Source organism: Lipotes vexillifer, unplaced genomic scaffold (genome assembly GCF_000442215.2).
Source record: "Lipotes vexillifer unplaced genomic scaffold, Lipotes_vexillifer_v1.1 scaffold297, whole genome shotgun sequence".
Lineage (NCBI taxonomy): Eukaryota > Metazoa > Chordata > Mammalia > Artiodactyla > Lipotidae > Lipotes > Lipotes vexillifer.
This window is the reverse complement of record NW_006772098.1, coordinates 1,286,173-1,307,043: the sequence shown is the minus strand read 5'-3', so window position 1 is coordinate 1,307,043 and position 20,871 is coordinate 1,286,173. Positions and strand designations below refer to the sequence as shown.

The 20,871-nt window shown below is 36.5% G+C and overlaps 1 protein-coding gene across 1 annotated transcript in view; it reads left to right on the top strand.

Moving 5' to 3' along the window:
• Nucleotides 1–20,871, top strand: part of MALRD1 (MAM and LDL receptor class A domain containing 1) — a 608,458-nt gene that overhangs the window by 87,579 nt on the left and 500,008 nt on the right. The window contains exons 12-14 of the mRNA XM_007447298.1: nt 277–374; nt 8,113–8,286; nt 16,675–16,795. Coding sequence (XP_007447360.1) covers nt 277–374; nt 8,113–8,286; nt 16,675–16,795 — 393 coding nt within the window. The remainder of the gene's footprint in view (nt 1–276; nt 375–8,112; nt 8,287–16,674; nt 16,796–20,871) is intronic.

Here is a 20,871-nt window from a genome sequence, read left to right as displayed (position 1 = left end):
GTGATTTCTAACTGTGATGTGAGTTAAGCCAATAAACATATTTGTTGAGAGGATTTAGATCAAGAGCTTGTTTTTCATCAGTTGGGTTTTATTTTAGATTTAATGTTATCCATATGAAAGCACTTTTTGGTTATCTACAGAGCTTAACGCTAAAGAAGTAAAAATGTAATTTTCTTTATCTGATTGACAGTTGAACGTGTGCACGTTAGCGCAAAGAACGACTAAATGTCCAGTAGTAGAATTTGTATCCATATGGCTTTACGTTTGTTTTTGCAGGATCGTTTATTTATTTGGGGGCACGTCGATCACCTGCAGTGGCCAAGCTTGGAAGTCCTGTTCTTACAAAATCACTCAATGCCTCTACCCCGTGTCAGGTACCCAATTATTGGAATTTCCATTGGCCATTCTGTAGCTGTAAACTGTTAAGCTTGGGTTACTCTAGCTAGTAAATGCTGGCTGTGTTTTACTAATATTTTCACAATAAACTGAGATTTATATGAGCTATTTCAACATGAAATGTCATTTCGTTCCAAAAGACATTTGCAGTATATAACTTACACCCTTCTTTTGGGGGGCCTATTCAAAAATATTTCTGTCATTTTGCATTCTTTCCATGTAGTTCTTTCAATAATTTAAAGCTGTGGATACAGGTTGCCCAAACTGCTTGTTATCTTGGCCAACAGTGTTAGTTGAGGAAAATAAAAGCAGTTCAACAAGTTCTACTGAAAGAAAAATGAAAGGATGAATAAAGAAAGATAAATATGTGCAGAAAAAATAATTACATTTCCAAAATTTTATTTTTTCAGTTACTCCTTCTGGTGCCAGGTAAACACACACCAAGGGATGAAATGCTCAGGTCATTTCCATAGCACAACAGAGAAGAAAGAAGAGGGACTTTGGAGTCAGGTGGACCTAGTTCCAACTGGTTCCAGTCTCAGTTCTGCCACAAATGATATGCTTCCTTTGAGACTCAGTGTCCACACTGGAAGCATAGTGTTAGCCTGCCTTCTTCACATGGTTGTGAGAATTCAAACGTGATTAAGTAAAGCACCTGGAAAAGTATTTGGCAGGTATTAGGTGTTCAATAAACATAATCCCTTTACTTTCCATAACATGAATGCCTATTAGATGCTTCTGTTCAGCTTGCCTTGCTTTCCATCCTTTTGAGAGTTCTGACATGTCCCTAAGCCTTTAGGGTTTCAGCTTTTTTTTTCTTGGTTATCAGAAAATAATGAAGGGATCAATAGTGCCACACACTAAATTCATCACCTAGAAATGCAGGGTTACAGCACTAACACAGGCTTTCCTGATGATAAATTACAGATCATCAGACCTTTATAAAAGTATAAATTTAATTATACTTTCAGCTTGATATAATTCTCAATGAGAGTGTCCAGAACTCTTAATAAGTTGTCCTCTTTATTTTTCCCCTTTGGTTTTTGCTGCCCATTTCTCTGTGGGAATTTGGATTAAAACAACTGCCTGGACTCCACTTCCACCTCACCCAGATGGACTGTAGAGTCTCCCACCTTTGGTTTATTTTAATTAAATCTTACGTGATAGATGTACGTTTTTCTTTTCTTTTCTTTTCTTTTGAGAACTCCTGAAGCATTTACTTGCTCTTTACAAGTACTTTACAGGCTTACTGAACTTTAATTTAAGGTCATATACCAAAGCAATGCAATTGCCGTTGTTAAATTCGTTAACGACACTGGATAAAAAAGAATAGAATTTGTTAATTCTGCCTCTTTTACAGAAATGTGAACACTAACACTAAGAGCTTATTAAAAATTCTGAGACTCACTGAGAAATCAGTTTTCTTCTTTGTAAAGATGATCTACATTTCCCATTGTTGTATGTGGGTAGCCATTAATTTGTGGTCATAGGGATTGACCCACAATTTATGGTTGTTTCTACTTGAGGACATTTTTCTCTATTGTGGCTTAAATTTGGAGCTTACCTGTGGGAGCTATTGGGGTGGAGCCTCAGTGAAAGCAGTGGACAGTTTAGACACTTGGTGGTTTATCTCTCAGAACCAAGTCCTCAACCTTCCAAGGCCTTGGATACTGATTTAGAGGTTTGCCTTGGTTTGCGGAAAAGTAAGAGTATTATAGACTGGCAAAGAGGTATTTGTTTTTTCCCTTTTATCTGCATCTGCTTGAATGTTGGTAATATTTGAGTTAGAGGGAGGGATATTTGGATTACTTTATAGTACTTTCCAGCTTAGAATTACTATTAGATTGTTAGAGATTATTTATAGTCTGAGGTACACATGGCCAAAGTGCTCTCCCATAGGAGTATTCTAAGAATATACTATTACTGTTTTATAAGTTTGTGGTAATGTGGGATTCTTTCTTTCATGAAAGTTACAAAATAAGCTAACAAACCAAATTCTTATCTTCTTGAGTAATCAGAAAATCCAGCCGATCTTCCTAACTGGAACATATTGATTGATAATAGCTGTATTCATGGAATAGCGAATGTTCTTTATTATATTTATGGTAAAGTGGGGCGGTGAAATAACCAAAGTTGGGCACTTTGATATGCTTAAAGCCTTCATTCATTTTATGAAATTACATTTTTTTCTCTACATAATCATACCAGGCTAACAGAGTTAAGAATATTTGTTTGAAAGGACTTTAAAGGAATATGAAGCTTTCTTTTGAGTCTTTTTTTTCAACAGCAGCCTTTTAGGGTCATTTTGCATAAATTACTCTGTACTTTATGTGTAGCCAACACATGGCATCAACATGCAGAATTGTTCCTGTAAGTACTCATTGTTCAAGATGTGGACTTTTATTTAAAAGCTTCAAAAGCTCCTTTGGTCACTGGTGGAAATTTGGCATTTTTCCTTGGAATAACCAGGAGATAGGACAAACAGAACATGTGGAAGCCAGAAGCTAGTATTTCTTATTGCTGTCAAAATACTGTTCTTTTTTTTTAACTTCTTCTTTTTTTAATTAATTTATTTTATTTTGTTATTTTAAATTTTTGGCTGCGTTGGGTCTTCGTTGCTGTGAGCTGGCTTTCTCTAGTTGCGGCAAGTGGAGGCTACTCTTCGTTGCGATGCTTGGGCTTCTCATTGCGGTGGCGTCTCTTGTTGTGGAGCATGGGCTCTAGGCGCACGAGTTTCAGTAGCTGTGGCACGTGGGCTCAGTAGTTGTGGTTCACGGGCTCTAGAGCGCAGGCTCAGCAGCTCATGGGCTTAGCTGCTCGGTGGCATGTGGGATCCTCCTGGATCCAGGGCACGAACCCATGTCCCCTGCATTGGCAGGCAGATTCTTAACCACTGCACCACCAGGGAAGCCCTGTTACTGTTTTTAATAATTTAGGAAATGTAAAATCTGAAGGAGATTTATATGGATATTAATATTTTCTCACTCTCATATTTGAGTTACTGTATAAAAGACATATCTCACTTTCAGGACTTCATAATTAAATATAGCAGGACTGATAACATGAAGCTTCCGCTTTCAATGCCATTTTGTGTGTTTGTCTTTTTTTTTTTTGTATCCCCCAACTCATTTTGCTATTCAAATCCTCTTTAATCAAAAAATTCGTACAATTAAAAAGAAGTGAATAGAGATACCAGGAAAAAGACAGATGAAACAAAAAATAGGTTGGCTCCAAAAATAAAGTTTACGAGGCCCAGGCTACATTTTTGAATCTAAGTTTTCCAGCAGCCAATGCAGAGAGAGACATGTGAGAACTCATTTGGTTCATATTCAAGGAAGTAAAAAACAAAACAAAAGTAGTTCTTCTGAGACTTCTCCCCTGATTGCACACATACCAGTGTAAATGTTCTTTCTCTGATTCAGTGCACACCTATTGCTTCCCTACTCTGTGCTCATCATAGCCCTCAATGTTGGGAATATACTAGGGACAATGTAAACATGTTTGCCATAACAAAGTATAGAATTTAGTGAGGCATACTGATAGCAGTTCAGTGTGAAGTGCTACAGAGAGTGATAAAAATATAAAATACATATAATATATAATATTACATGTAAGTATAATATATAATGTAACAATATATAAATTAAACATAAATAAATATAATATATAACATACACATATATACGTATAAACCATATATATAAGTGATAACCCACTTATAACAACTCTCTCAATGAGTTTGAAAAGGCCATGTCTTGTAATGTTCCCCAAGTAGAGTTATGAGCTCATAGCAGAGAGAAATTTAGAAAAAAAAGTAATATACAATGGGGCTTGGAGTGGTGCACTCATGATCTGTTCTCAGATTGTTTTGTTTACTCCAAGGATAGTATTAGAGCACGAGATAGATTCTAGAGGAAGCAATGGTTTCTTGGGGAAAAAGGTTGAGCAGATATTCTCCGCAGTTGTACATTGTCAAAACACATGAAGATTAATTATTTAGATGAGAAAAACAGGTTATATTTTTTTGAAGATTGCAAACTTTTACTTAAGCTTGTTCAGATAAAAAGAGGCAAAAACATGATTATGAATAGGAGTCATAAGAATCACTATGGTAATGATGAGGGGTGTGTGTGTGTGTGTGTGAGAGAGATAAATGATCCCCCCTACACTGACTTAATTCCACTTGAGTTTTGAGGAGTTACAGATATCTTGTTTCTTTTCCTTTTTTTTTTTTAAACTTTTTTGTGTTTTACTCTTTTTATTATTCTAGATCTTGAAGATATGACAGGTGTAGCAAATACCAGACAGGGGGCGACATGAAGCAGAGAAGGCAGAGGTAGCTGAGAATTTGGAGAATAACTGAGAAAAGACATGAAGATCTGACCAAAAACTTCCCTAATAGGGAAGCAAGTGGAACAAAGACTATAGGAAAGTTGAGGAAAAAAGCAGAAAATTTGAAGCGTTCCAACTGGAGACAGACCAAAATAAAATGAAACAGAAAAGAGAAATAAAGAAGACATTATTTCGAACTTCTAAATAATGTCCTGTTAATGTCCTTTGCAGAATTTAGTGTCAGAGATTTACTAATTAGTAATTACTACTTGTTCCTAATTACATTCTTTTGTAGACCTGGCCATTCCTCTGGGAATATCACAAGGCACTGTAGAAACCAAACAGCAAGATTAGTTATTCACCTACACCCTGTAACTAGTAGTATAAGTCACCTGATATGGTGTCCTTTCTTTTTATAGTAAAATGAATGATTCAGTGTGTGTGTGTGTGTGTGTCTTTTGGTGGCACCAAGTGGCATGTGGGATCTTAGTTCCCCAACCGTTGTGGAGCACAGGCTCCGGATGGTCAGGCTCAGCGGCCATGGCTCACGGGCCCAGCCACACCGCGGCATGTGGGATCTTACCGGACCGGGGCACGAACCCGTGTCCCCTGCATCAGCAGGCGGACTCTCAACCACTGCGCCACCAGGGAAGCCCGGAAGCATGGAGTCTTAAATGCTAGACCTCCAGGGATGTCCCAGATTCAATATTTCTAAAAATATACAAATAATATAAAATCAGAGAATACAATTAAAAACAGTGAAGTAATTTGAACTTCATTTCTTTTCTTTCCAATTTGCAATTAAAGGAACTGCTTTGTTGGAAGTTATTTAACCACAGGAAATTTTCTTGAATAAAATGATTCATGGTCTTGCATAGTCACCCTATACATACAACCCAAGTTGTGCATATATATACAACTTAGTGAAAACCGAGGAGAAATAAAAGCAAGCCTTTAATATTAACATTTTATGTAACTGCTTTTTAATGAATCAGGCATGAATCAAGACAATAATTTCCTTTAAAATGAAAAGTAGTAAATAAATTTTAAATGGTTGGCATAATTTTAACATACAGCTCTTTTTAATAGAATTTTCTGTGATGGAAATTTTCCTCTGCTATGTCCACTATGGAAGTCACTAGCTACAAATAGCTATTGAGCACTTAAAATGTGATGAGTGTAACCAAGAAAGTGACTTTTTCATTTTGTTTAATTTATTTACATGTAAATAGCCACACTGTGTTCATACCTTTGTCATTATATGCATTATACTTAATTGTTCCTTTTCACTCTCTCCCATAAAACTCTGAGGTCCTTAAGGACACTTAATTCCTTGCACATTTTATAATACAGAGCAGGTCTCTCTTTCTGTCTCTCTTTGAAGGTTTACAGACATTTGCTTTAGCAAGAATGCTGGTAGCCCCACTCAAACATCCTTTTTTTCTTCAATACCTATTAACTGAATACCTACTAAACACAAAATGCCTTGATATGTTCTAAGAGGAATTCACAACGTGCTTTGTGATTCTGAGTTTAAGACTTAGTGTTCCACTACTAGTGTGTATCACAGTGAGAGCCACGGATGTTGGCTAAGTTCCTATCGAAAATCACAGCTGTATTTATAAATTTTGTTCAGCGATTTTACCCTTACCAATATTAAATTTGAAAAGACTCTGGAAAGTTTCTTGGTCTGTACCAAACTAAAGAATTCTCCTTAAATCTCTACAATGCCATTTCTGTTTTTAAAAAAGTAAATATAAGTTCTAAGCTCTTATCTTATTGAACATAGATCCCATTGGTATTTACTCTTAATGCACTATTAAAATAACTTCGCACTGGTAATGTACTGAGTGACAATATGACAGCTTGAAATTCTGATGGGGCTTGCACAGCTCTTGTACAACTAGGTTTAAAGCTCCATTTTGCATATATACAAGCTTGGAACATGCTGAAACTACAGCAGGGATCTAAAGTTTAATTGTGGTTGAGGAACAAACATCCTCCCTTTCCATAGAATTTAATCAAACACTTCTGTTTGACTTTACATTTCTTGCTTAAAGGCCTGAGTGTAGGTGAGCTTGGTAGTAAAATCTAATACGAAATGAACAATCAGAAAGAATGCTTTGATCAGTTGGTGGCAATTCAGTAGACATTGAAAGAAAAATGTGTACCACATTGGAACAGAGAATGCTTGATGTTTTGAACAATTTTTAAAAAGAGCATTAAAAATTTTTTTTCAACTTTCATCTCCATTGAAATTGGTACCAACAGTGAAATAAATGGGATAATAAATAAATAATATATGTAATAACATCTGTCCACATAAAAAAATAAAAGCCAATGACAAAGGAAAATAACCAAAAATTTAAAATGTAGTGAAACTGAAAAGGAGTCACTTTGAGTCCAAAGAGAGTGATTTCATTTCTCAGGGACCTCATCTCTGAATGATACTGTGTTTTTCTTTGAAATCTGCAGCATTAGAACTCTCTATGGCATAATGAGAAGAAGAAAAAATTGCTGTGTGTCTGAACTTGCTTTAGTGGGGTTTTTTTTGTCATATTTTGTATTGTGTCATGCAACCACTGAGGCAATTAATTTTCACCTTGCACAGGGCCCAGTATTTAGTAAATGCTCAATAAGTATTTGCTGAATAAACGATAGTGCTGAATTCCACATTATAAGCTACTGCTATCGGCACCTTAAAATACTCCTCTGTGTTTTCTCCACTACCTAGTTAACCTGTCAGTCGTTTAGGTTATGTCATCACTGGTGGTGAGTAGGAACCAAACTGATCAAGTCTGGGCTCCCTGGCCTCAAAAAGAACATTTTCTAGTTGGATTAAATTATTGATGAACAGTATTATATAATCTCCCAAGTTTTTTGATAACGTCACAATGGAGAAGGAATTAATGAAAAGTATTCATAGCAGTTTTCTCTTACCTGAGAAATCAGGTTTTTGAGATAACTTTTTCTTGGATTGAGACATCAAGGAGAATGAATAGTAATACATGGTTTTGTAATTTTTGAGTCAGATATAGAACGTGTATCTCCCCAGATTCATAAGAAGCAATAGTGAAGGTTGTGTAAAACTTCCATGACGGTGTGGACAAATATATGTCCTCAGACTTGTCTGAGCAGGGTGCTAGTGTCCCATTTCTTTAGATATCTCTATGGCATGTGTTACAAATATCAGTTAATGTAGCTACCTTGAGCCTTTTTTTTAAGGAGGGAATACAAAGGCTGGCAGAAGATGTACTTAGCATTTTCTGGGTCTGCATGTTTGGAGGGGAATTAAGAAGTAGTCTGGGATATTTTTAACTATAGAAGAGCTACTGGACACAGGTAAATGGAATATTTATACCATTCAAACACATTTTTCACCAGGTGCAGTTTTGGTATCGTTTGTCTCAGCATTCCCATCTCTCGGTTTTTACAAGAACATCACTGGATGGGGATTTGCAGAAGCAAGGTGATCTAATCAGAGTCTCCAAATCTCAGTGGAGACAAGCAAAAATCGATCTCTTTGCGAAGGCTGGAGAATCTACTCTGCCTTTTCAGGTAAGCGTGTAAGAAATTAATACAACTGAGCAGAAGATGCTTATTTAATGCTGATCTTTCCAGATAATAATATAATACATATATCCCATAAATGTATTTGATATTAATAAAGCAGACATTCACAATCAGGGATGAGAAGAGAGGTTATCTTGATTAATTGCTAAAGACTTACTTGTGGAAGCGTAGCAAAAATGGAGATAAGAATTGAATAGGATGGCAGAGAGAAGAGTAATTTAACAGGAAAATATTTGTTTTCTTAAGTGAGGATGGTGGATTATATGAGGTAGTGAAAAAAATCTGGGCTGTACTCATGTTTTAATCCTATTGCCTTATTTTCTGCTGCCCATTAATACTGAGAATTTTATCACTTTTATGTCATTTACTTGGTTAATAATGAAAGAAGGAAACTGTAGCTTATCAAATGGGTGCAGCAGCTTCCACCCTCCTGGACATGACTCCCTTCTAGATGATGTTTGAAAAGAGCTAGTTTAGAAACTAGATTAGATGGTGGAACATAGTGGAACACTCACTGCCTTAGGAGTCACATAGTCTGAGTTCCCATCTCTGCTCACCCCATGTGTTGTTAAGTGATTGTGTACATTACATCTTTGAGCTTCAAATTTTCCAATCTGTGAAAACCACAGTGATAATAAAAGCAATGCTTGAGAGGAATCTGAATGAAAGAGAATGTAGCTAAAATGGTAGCTATGAACATGAGCTCTGGAGCCTGGGGTTCAAACCCAGGTGTCCAGTCAGAGGGAAGTTGCTTAATCCTTCCGTGCTTCTGATTCTTCCTCTGTAAATGGGGTTGGGGAAGTAAGAACATTGTTGGGGTGTTAGGAGCCTCTGAAAAATAACACACCTCATCTGGTACTCATTTCCAAACTGAGGTAAATATAGAAATCCAACAGAGAGAGCACAAGTTATTTTGGAGAAGATGTATTTAAAATAATACCTCACCTCAGAACGAACAGCTCCGCCCAGGGAACAGCAGACTGCTGGAGAATACAGGACTCATCCTTTGGGGAAAACCTTTTTACCATGAGTGATTATGATGTGTGCGTGTTGTTTTATGGGTTGGAATGCATGTCCCCCTCTGGTGGAGGATGTTGATTATGGAGGAGGCCATGGATGCCTGGGGGCCGGAGGTGTGCGGGAACCCTCTGTGCCTTCTTCTCAGTTGTGCAACGAACCTAAAACTGCTCTAAAAGTCTTAATAGAAAAACAAAAGACAAAACCCAGAATGTCCTTTGTTAGAACTGGCTATTTGAGAAATATTATGAGTGGAAACTTGTGCCGTTCTCTCTTGGCCTCATTAACTTACCATCGTTATTGAAGAGTTTGGGCACTGGGTCTTTTTTTTTTTCCTGTTTAATATTTCTTTTGGGGTTTTTGTCTTGCTTTGTTTTGAGGTGCAAATTGAGACTGCTCTTTATTATCTGGGGGCATATTAACTAGTTTTTAAATTGACCAGTGGGTTGATGGGATTTTGTGATTTGGTATCCTCAGATTGGTGATGTTTTCTGTCTTCACTCCCCTCCGTGCTGAATCAGCACCACGTGCTGGCTTTTCTCTCTCCTACCTGGGGGCTCCCAGTCGGCACCAATCAGCCTATTCTTCCTCTTCTTTTTTTTAATGTATTTTTGTGGCCGCACCATGCGGTATGTGGGATCTTAGTTCCCCGACCAGGGATCGAACCTGTGCCCCCTGCATTGGAAGGGCGGAGTCTTAACCACTGGACTGCCAGGGAATTCCCAGCCTCTGCTTAATTGTGCTGGCTTTTTGAGGGGAGTGAATTGTCCTGGGTTCTTGCTAAGCCTCAGCCATGTTTAATTCAGCCCGAGAAGGTAAGGATTTTAGCATGCACCTCTGTTCCTCCTTATGTAATCTTGTTACTTGGCCGAAGTACAGGCTTGTTTTAGAAACTACAGTTCAGTGAAAAGAAAAATAAGAACTGTTCTCTCAGATGTCGCCATTCAGAAGGCCATTACAAGTCCACAGTCTCTAATCAGCAATTTGGAAAATTAAAATTTGGAAAGCAATAAGCTTTTGAAAAACAAATTTAGAGGCAAAATTTCTCCTGACCTGAACCAGTGTTAGGCAGCTCATTTAGTGATGTGTTTGATGATAAAGTGCTGCCCCCAGTCTCCCTGAGGGTATCAAGTAATATACATGATACATTTTAGATGAACATCCTCAACTCTCAACTATTCAGATTTGAAAACCCAGCTGGACTCAAAGACTTTGGCGAAGGAATTTGGACCCTGTGTTAACATTCTGGTACGAATAAGTCCAGATTTTATACACATACACACGCATAAAAGATACATAAATACAGTCACACACAGATACATATACACGGTTTTATTTAATACATTAATATTACTTAGATATATTATTAAATCTTTCAAACAAATAGAAAATATATAGAGAGGCAAATAGCCATGTACTCACACCTCAGAATGAACTAATATGAACATTTTGTTTGCTTATAATGTTGATAGGTTTGCTTCTAAAGATGCAGGTTTGGTCCTCTTTGTACCCTTTTCTCTTCCATTTCTTGTCCTTTACAGGAAAAAAAAATTCTAATATGTTGTTTTTAACCTGATTTTTCTAAGTCTATTTTCAAAACTATGGAAATATGCATGAGGAGTCCAGCTAGGTGCAGTTCCACTTCATTCTTTCATCAAGAGCAAATGGAAAAGATATTATACCTACAGTCAGTCTAGCTTTTAAATATCTAAAGTTTATCTTCTTGGAAACAAGCTCGTTTGGCACTTTAAATTTAGTGGACTGAATTATTTAAGGGTGGCCTTAGTCATGCCTGGTCATCAGTTCAACGTGACTAAACTCTGAACATGTATTTATGTGGCGTCATCCTATATAAACATTGGAAAGGAGAAAGGCATAGGACTGTATGACCTCTCAGTTGGTTCTCTTGTAGCCATGAAATTCAGATTCAGTGTGGTCCTTTTATGTCTCTTGTACACATCACAGTAGAATGCAAATTGCTCTGAGTTCCTTAGGAAATCAGCACCCCTGGTTAGGTAGGGCTTTCATTTTTCCTAGTGGGAAAGGATTAGGCTTACTGTTTATTTTGTAAGAACAGCAGATTAACAACATTTCAATATTCTCTCCATTTCCTGTGCAGTTTTTATTGGAAGGATGTAAGTCAAGTAGTTAAAAGAATTTTTTCAATCTGTTTTAACTGGGCCTACTCATTTTATATGTTCAGTGTTTTACACAAGTATTTAATTTACAATTTCTTTCCTAACTGTTCTTATTAATTTCATATCTAGAGGTAGTACTTTTTCTGAATACTGTCCATTGATTTCCAGTTGATCTACTGTCTTTGAGTTTGCTACTAAAGCATAATTGTGTCATATTTCAGATTTCATTTTAAAATGACCCTTTTGTGAAATTTCCCACAATAATTGATACCATGTTCGCTCTTGATCAGAGTCAATGGGACAAATCAATAACAATTTCCTGATATTATTTGAAGATTCAGTGAAGGGTGAGATTTATAATGCAAAGTAAAAGCTGGTCTAGTCTCTGTAATGTTGCTCTGTCCTCAGCCTTCTTAACCTGGGGCTTCAGTCAATCTTGTTTTGCCAGGTAGCTCTGTTCTGCAGTATCTGCTAAAGACCAGTTATCTCTTTATTTCATGATAGTGCTATAGTACAGCATAGTCACCCATGGCTCAGGTCACACATTTTTTGTACTAGATATGTGACCTTCAACCAATAACTTCAACTCTCTAAGCTTCTGTTTCCTTTGCTTTAAAATGTGGAAGAAAATAACATCATCTTCACAGTGTTAAAATAAGTGGACGTGACTGGCATGCAGTAAGCTCTAAATAAAAGCCTGCTGTTGATCTTATTTTTAATACCACCATCATTCACCAAAAATTACTATAGTCGAATTTTTCTTTACTGCATCTTACTATATTCCTATTGTCTCCATTTCCTCTTAGATTCATATTTATTCACTCTCATTATTCTTTTTAAAAGCAAGATATCAAAGAACCAAAATTTAAATATGCTAGTTGAGTATTTCTCTGGAAAAGTTTCTTTCTGTTTTGCAGATCTAAAAAGTAATCACTTGATTATAGACAATATTTACACGTTGCTGTGCTTCCTGAAAGAAAAACAAGAAGTGATTCTGTTCACTCAGGGAGTAATATAATATAATTGGATAAGACAAAAATCAGCAAGATCCTAAAAAATAGTTTTAGAAGGAAAGATATTTACATATAATTTGAAATTTTAACTCTCAAATTACCTTGAGAAACTTATAAAATAAGGTTTTTCACTCTGCCTTTGTCAATGATTGAAACATTTCTTGTGAGCAACCTCTGGCTCACATACCAATTATTACATGATACTGTAATTCCCAAAGGGAACTGCCTTTGGTGACAAATCAAACGATCAGCTTGGTTAAAGCAAGTAATACCAAATAGGAACAGTGAAGATGATTTTGGAATAATCAGGTGATATTTTTTACAGATATGAGATACATTTTTTTTCAAGGAAGAAACATTATTCTCTGTTTAAAGTTGGAAAATTTTAGTTAATGGTCAAATTATAATCGTTCATTACATGGTCCTGAATTTAATTATGTAGAAGTAAGCAAGCAGACATGTACATGACCTAATATCATCTTTATTTTGCTCTGGGAGTTTTTTTTTTTTTTTTTTGCGGTACGCGGGCCTCTCACTGTTGTGGCCTCTCCCGTTGCGGAGCACAGGCTCCGGACGCGCAGGGCTCAGCGGCCATGGCTCACGGGCCCAGCTGCTCCGCGGCATGTGGGACCCTCCCGGACCGGGGCACGAACCCGCGTCCCTTGCATCGGCAGGCGGACTCCCAACCACTGTGCCACCAGGGAGACCCTGGGAGTTGTTTTATACTTACATTTTAATATGAAGATGTAAAAGAGCCTAGTGGTTTTCTTCGGACAAAATGATGTAACCATATTTTAAAGACCTATCCCATCATTCAGCTCATCCCAGGGCGCACCCACTCCATTCAAAGAATAGGAGCATGTACCTCTCCTGGGACACAGAAGTGCCCCAAACAAACATTCTGTCTTTTTCCAGCTTTCCTTTGAGTAATGTAGTCCTTCAAATATGGTGGTCATAACTACCTGTCTAATGAGTTTGAAGAATTAAACATCTGTATTTTAATTGACTTCAATGTAGGACATACTAGAAAAATGAATAAAAAAAATTCTTCCAAATTAAAGCTGTCCAAATACATTACAATAACTTAATGATGTTAAGCATAATTTATTTCTCACAATGCTTGTATACATTTCATCAAAATCCTTCTTTAAAATCTATTACTATTTTCTGCCTCTTGTATGAAGGCCAAATTTCTTGGCTAAGACTCTACAGAAACCAGCTCTAATCAGAATTTTAAAAATCATTAAAATTATATACATCTCATTATAAAGTATCAAAAATTTCAGATTAAGAAATAGTCCCTCCTGAGCATCCTTACCTTCCATCATAGTCTGTATCTTCAGGTAACTATAACTCTAGTTTATTTTTACCTCTAGACCCTTCTCTACTTAATTAATATGTGTGTATGAACCACATATATCTAGAAATCTGAACCATGTGTATTTTTGGCCTAAGTAGTACCATACTATAAATTTTTTCTGTAATTTTTACTCAGAAACTTATGTTGAAGGTCTTTCCGTATTAGCATACAGAGATAGATTTTTTTTAACTGGCTCAGTAGTCCATGATCTATATCACCATTTATTTATTGATTCACATTTAAGTTGTTCTGATTCATTTGCTATCAAAACCGACATTAAAGCAAACATTCCTGCCCAAGGTCTTCATATGTATGCCTGTGAGTGTCTCTCTAAGGTAAACCCTGAGGATGGGCTTAATTTTTGTTGTCTATGCTATTTATCTTTTTTGTGTGTGTGTGGTACACGGGCCTCTCACCGTTGTTGCCTCTCCCACTGCGGAGCACAGGCTCCGGACGCACAGGCTCAGTGGCCATGGCTCACGGGCCCAGCCGCTCCACGGCATGTGGGATCTTCCAGGACCGGGGCACGAACCCGTGTCCCCTGCATCGGCAGGCGGACTCTCAACCACTGCGCCACCAGGGAAGCCCAATTTATCTTTTTAATAGATGTCATCAAATTGCTGTCCAGTTGGGCTGCACCAATTCATGCAGTCAGTCCTCTTCTCTTAACAAATATTTAGGGAATAATTCATTTAGGCAAAAAAATCCTATACTCCTACCATAGTGGAGGAAATAGTTTTTCTTGACCCTATTAGGGTACCTGACTGGGTCTCAGAATTAAACTGATAAAGCAGATTAACAGGAGAAAAGCATATAAAATTATTTAATGTTTTACTTGACGTGGGGGCCTTCATAAGGAAATGAAGATCTGATGAAATAGTTAAACCTGAGTGTTTTTGTGAGAGGTTTGATGAAGAGTGAATAGGTGTAGAAAGGTAGGATAGGGCAGAGAGTATGAGCCGAGGGTAATAAACTGGGGAACTTAGCTAGGCCTGTTTGTTCAGCTTCTCTGTGTCCTTTTGTCTTCAGAGATAAGGATATCTCTGGCATAGGGAGGGCTCCTCTCACAGGAGGATTTGATCTGCTTTAGAGGAAAGGTCAAAAAGTCCATCCTGCACATGCCATTTCTCAAGTTCCTTCGGCTAGAAATATTCCATATGCTGCATAGGTGCCCTATTTTGGGACAGCATGTCCTAAACCCCATCATCCTACAATGCCCAAAGTTTTCTAAATATACTCTGCATGTTCACATTTCCTTTTTTTTCTTGTTATGTTATCAGTTTCTCATGGTAACAGAATCTTAGGCAACAATTAAAACTGAAGTTTAATATTACCTCTTTGCTAAATCTTTATTTTTTCAAACTCTATCTCATATTCTTGACAGAAATAATGAAGTGCTTTTCTTTGATTTTTAGTATCTTGTATTTCTCTCTTATGTAGTACTTATGGTATAGCTTAGTTGTTAATGTATCATATCAAGTAAATTGTAAGATCTTTGAGACCAGCAATCCTCCCTGATTACGTGGAGATGCACTTACTAGCCGTGTCCTGGTCTAGTGGTCCTGCCATGCATCCTTAAGACTCTGGACATAAATTCATCCTCCCTCCCTTCCTCCCTTCCTTCTTCCTTCCCCCTCCCTTCTCTTCCTTCCTTCCTTCCTTCCTTCCTTCCTTCCTTCTTTCCTTCCTTCCTTTCTTCCTTCTTTCCTTTCTCTTCCTTCCTTCCTTCCTTCCTTCCTTCCTTCCTTCCTTCCTTCCTTCCTTCCTTTCTTTCTTTCTTTCTTTCTTTCTTTCTTTCTTTCTTTCTTTCTTTCTTTCTTTTTCTTTTCTTTCTTTTTATGGTGGAGTAACAACATAATAATGTGAGTGATTAACAAGAAAGAAAACAAATTATACCAGTCATTATTTAGAATGTTAGAATAAATTAAACTTAAATAGATGACTCCAAGTGCTTTAGCATATGAATGTTATTAACCACTGTATGTGGTTATTTACCTCACTAAGTAGGTTTCCATATATGTATATATAATATATATATAAGTATTTAAATATTCTGATATAGAAATGAGTTGTTGCCTTCAGCCAACCTGTTATAAACGAATTCATATTTCAATTAAACTGAGTTGTAAACCACACAGTTGATTACCCCAAAGAGCTCATTTTAAATGCTTATGACTTAATGGCTCCAATGGGAAGGCAACCTTCAGTCATGATGAATGTTACAACTTCTAATTGAAACAAGGTTACCTAAGATATTAGGGTTACCTAAGGTGCTGTCAAAGGAGTTATGACTTTATAAATTCCTCATTTGAATGTTCTGGTCAAACAATTTTCTAAAATTAGTTTGAAAGTTTGGGACAGATGCAGATGAGCTTCTCTACACCAAAAAGTATGATTGTAATAACTTTACTTTTGTTAAAAAATGGTTAAAGAAGACAATTTAGGTGGTACAAACAAGGTTTATTTAGCACTTCGTGAAGCAGACAGTCTCTATTTGGAGAACTGTAAAATGGGTGGAAGGCAGGAAGCTTTATAGGGTAAAGAATAAAGAATGAGAAAGAGTAAAATAGAAAATATCGAGTTGACTGGGACCATGTAGTCAACCTTGTTTAGGGTGAGAAGGAACAAGGAAACATAGAGCCCAGAGTTGGCTTGAAGTTGGGGGATTGACTGCTGAATATACTCTGTCTCTGGTCAAGGGGAGCATTAAAGGGGCATGAAAGTTATCTAAGTTTTGGTTTGCTCTCATGGCATCCAGGGCAGGAATGGCTCCATTTTGGGCCTAGAAAGTTATTTCAAGACTTTTATAGTATATTTTTAATATTTTATCTTTCTGCAATTATAGTTAATTTTAGAAGCTACTGTTTTATCATCACATGCTACCGTTGCTGTAGATGACATCAGTGTATCCCAGGAATGTGAAATTTCATATAAGACACTTCCAAGTACTAGCATTCAAAGCAAAGGTAAGTTTTTTTCTTGTGGTTGCTGCAGTTTTGAACATTAAAATAATTAGTTTTCCTTGATATCAAAATATAAAATATATTAGAATCCTTCAATAATATAGTTCACTAATGCCTAATACCAAGATGTGGTTTATATCACATGTCCCTGAAAACTAAAACATACTTTTTTACCTTTTAAAATATATTTTAATCTTTTTTTAAAAATATGTTATATCACAGTCTAGGCCTTAGGCTCTCTTCTAATAACATTCTACATTCGTGGCTAAAATTGTCACATACAGATTTTTTTTAATTATAAAAGTTATGAATTTAAAATATTTTGCATGTTTTAAAACACTGCTATAAAAATTCAGTTGTATTTTAATTTTGTTTGACACTTCAAGTGAATATGTAATTAAATTCATGTTTCACAGTCACTCAGGAGTTCAAAAAGATTATCATGGTTGAAAAACTGACTTAAGGCCAATCAAAAATTTCAAACTTGACCCTAAAATTCTGTGTTTAAATTCAAAACATAGTATTTTCAAGAAACAGATGGAGTTCGGCTAATTCTTTGACTAAATATTTTGTAGAGAATTTCAGTTAAGAGACAGGTATATTTTCATAAAAATGGATCCCAAGTAGTAGAATAGGCATTTTTGAAAATCTGACCGTAGTTTAGGTTCTGAGAGTGCGTTGAAATGGTATACATTGTGCCTGCAGTTACTTTGTTATTTTAACACTAACTGATGTTTCTTTCTGACCACCCCTACAGTCAGGTCTCAATTAACAAATAGAAATAAATATTAAAAATGTTGCCTGAAAACTGAAACACTTCATTTTTCTTACTCTCCATACATGAAAAATAACTGCATGTGGGCATCAGGGATGTCATACATTCTGAAGTTATGTTTCCTTAAACAACATATTTAGTGAGAGGAAAAGCTGCATTCTTAACGGGAGCTAAAGGCACTCACTAATGAAGGATTATATAGGAGAATGAGTTCTGGATTGAGATCCGAGTTAAAGAATTTTTAAAAGTCCTTTATCTTTCATTGGTAAGGCTGTATATTCTATGTCCTAACTCTGTATTGTGTTAACATGCATTTACATTACTCAGAATATGTGTCCTGAATTTATAATAAAGCTTTCTGAGCTCTGTGTGTGTGAGTTGTTTTGATAGACATTAAAGAATGTAAAGCAGCAGATTTAATGATTAATGAGTTTTGGAGGGTTAACCAGAATTACTTATTTCTGTTAATTAATTAAACATTTTTATTCTTCTAATCGTATACTGCATCATCAGAATTGGAATAGTAGGAAGGCATTAGAGTTGATATTGAGGAGAATGTATTTGGAAGCAGAAGTGTGGTTAAATGTTTTAAATTATCACTAAAATTAACCTTAGCAGAAGGCTCTGAGAATACTCGATCTCACATACAGAGAATTCTTTTCATAAATTAACTCAAAACTCATTTATGTGTGCTTCAGTCTGAGCACCAGCTCAGTTGGTTAGAGCATAATTCTCATTAGGCCAAACTTACATGAATTATTCCTGAAAGACCAATGATTTTACACAAAGGAAAAGAAACTTTCTCACCGTTTTTGTAAATTTATCCAATAGGCAATTATAGGATCTCCATCACTGAATTTAGTATTATTACCAGCCAGGAGTTTAGGGACGGGAGTGGAAGGGGACTTATCACGTCCCACTGATAGGGACTTATGTTATATTAATGGCCAGAGGTTTATTGAGATCCTCCTGTGCTTGCCATTTTTAGCATATTTAAAAACTAGTGTTCGTGAAACAATTATGCAGCCCATTTATGTTGGAGAAAAAAAGATGTTTTATTCTCTTGATCTCTTAATTTTGAAGCTGGATTTGGGCCACATGACGATGCAGGCTGTATTTCATCCAGCAAGCTCCCTGATTTTACATCTGACTGCCCAGATGGAGCAGATGAAGCCAGTTGTGGTGAAAGTCCTGACTAACTGGACTGAGATTTGTGTGTGCATAATTACTCTCTGAATGTAAAGTGCATGCTACTTAAGTGAGTGTTGTTTAATTAAGAATGTTTTTTATTTGTTATTAAATTTTAAAAATATTTTTATTGAGGTAAATTGATGTATAACATTATATTGGTTTCAGACGTACAACATAATGATCTGATATTTGTATATAATGCAAAATAACCATGAAAATAAATCTAGTTAGCACCCATCACCATACATAGTTACAAATTGTTTTCTTATGATAAGAACTTTTAAAATTTACTCTCTTAACTTTCAAATATGCAATACAATATTATTAATTATAGTTGCCATGCTATAAATTATATCCTCATGACTTAATTTGCTTATTTTATAACTAGAATACACCCTTGTACCTTTTGACCCCCTTCACCCATTTTTCCCCCATGCCCTAATTCCCTGCCTCTAGCAATCACCAATCTGTCCTCTGAACTAGGACCTTGGTTTTATTTTTATTTATTTTGTTAGTTTGTTTGTTTTTTAGATTCCACATGTAAGTGAAATCATATGGTATTTGTCTTTCTCTGTCAGACTTATTTCACTTAGCATAATACCCTCAAGGTCCATCTGTGCTGTCACAAATTGAAAGATTCTCTTCTGTTTTATGGCTGAATATTATTCCATTGTGTATATGTACCACTTTTTCTTGGTTATTGTAAATAATGCTGCATTGAACATGGGGGTGCATATATCCTTTCGAGTTAGTGTTTTTGTTTTCTTCAGATAAATTCCCATCTTTTGTGTTCCAAGGACTCAATTCTGGTGTAGGGAGAGATGTTCCCCACACCAGATAGTGCTCAGGACATCAGTTGGGTGTCCTACAATTTAACTCAGTTCTGACACTATCTACCTAGAGATGCCATCAAGTTCTACAGGTAAAGGTTCAGTCCTACGAGGCTGCCTCCCCTCTTCTTCCACTTACTTCGGATGATGGTCTCAAGCCCAGGTTGTTACTGTTCTTCTGATTGACTGGCTATAAGTCAGAGCTTCCCAAGACTCCTTCCTTGGGTTTGATTAATTTGCTAGGGCAGCTCACACAACTCAGAGAAACATTTTACTTACTAGATCACCCATTTATTGTAAAAGAATATAGCTCAGAAACAGTTAGCTGGAAGAGAAACATAGGGCAAAGTATGGGGAAAGGACGAGGAGCTTCCTTGTCCTCTCCAGGTGCCACTGTCCCAGCACCATGTTCACCAACCCAGAAACTCTCCAGGCTCTGTCCTTTGGGTTTTCATGGAGGCTTCATTTCACAGGTATGATTGATTAAATCATTGGCCATTGATTCAACCCCCAGCCCATCTCCTCTCCCCAGAAGTCAGGGGTAGGACTGAAAGTTCCAACCCTCTAATCATATAGTTGGCTCCATTGGCAACCAGCCTCCATCTTTAGATACTGTCCAAAGTCACTCCATTAGCATAACAAAGGACAACTTTGTCACGCGTAACACCTTGGAAATTTCAAGGGTTTTAGGAAGTCTGGGCCAGAAACGGATGAAACTGTTTGATGTAATCCCACTTATTTTTGCTTTTGTTGACTCAGCTTTTGCTGTCAAATCCAAAAATCATTGCCAAGACTGATGTCAAGGAGCTTCTTACCTATGTTTTCTTGTAGAATTTTTATGGTTTCAGGTCTTATGTTCAAGTCGTTAATCCTTTTCGAGTTAATTTAATTTTTGTGTATGGTGTAAGATAGTGCTCCACTTTCATTTTATTTGCATGTGGCTGTGCAGTGTTCCCAACACCAGTTATTGAAGAGACTATCCTTTCCCCATTGTATATTCTTGCCTCCTTTATTGAAAATTAATTGATCATATATGGGTGGGTTTACTTCTGGGCTCTCCATTCTGTTCCATTCATCTATGTTTGTTTTTATGCCAATGACATACTGTTTTAAGTACTATAGCTTTTGTAATATAGTTTGAAATCAGCGTGCAAGATGCCTCCATGTTTGTTCTTCTTTCTCAAGATTGCTTCGGATATTTGGGGTCTTTTGTGGTTCCATAAAAATTTTAGGATAGTTCTATTTTTTGTGAAAAATACCCCTGGAACTTTGACAGGGATTGC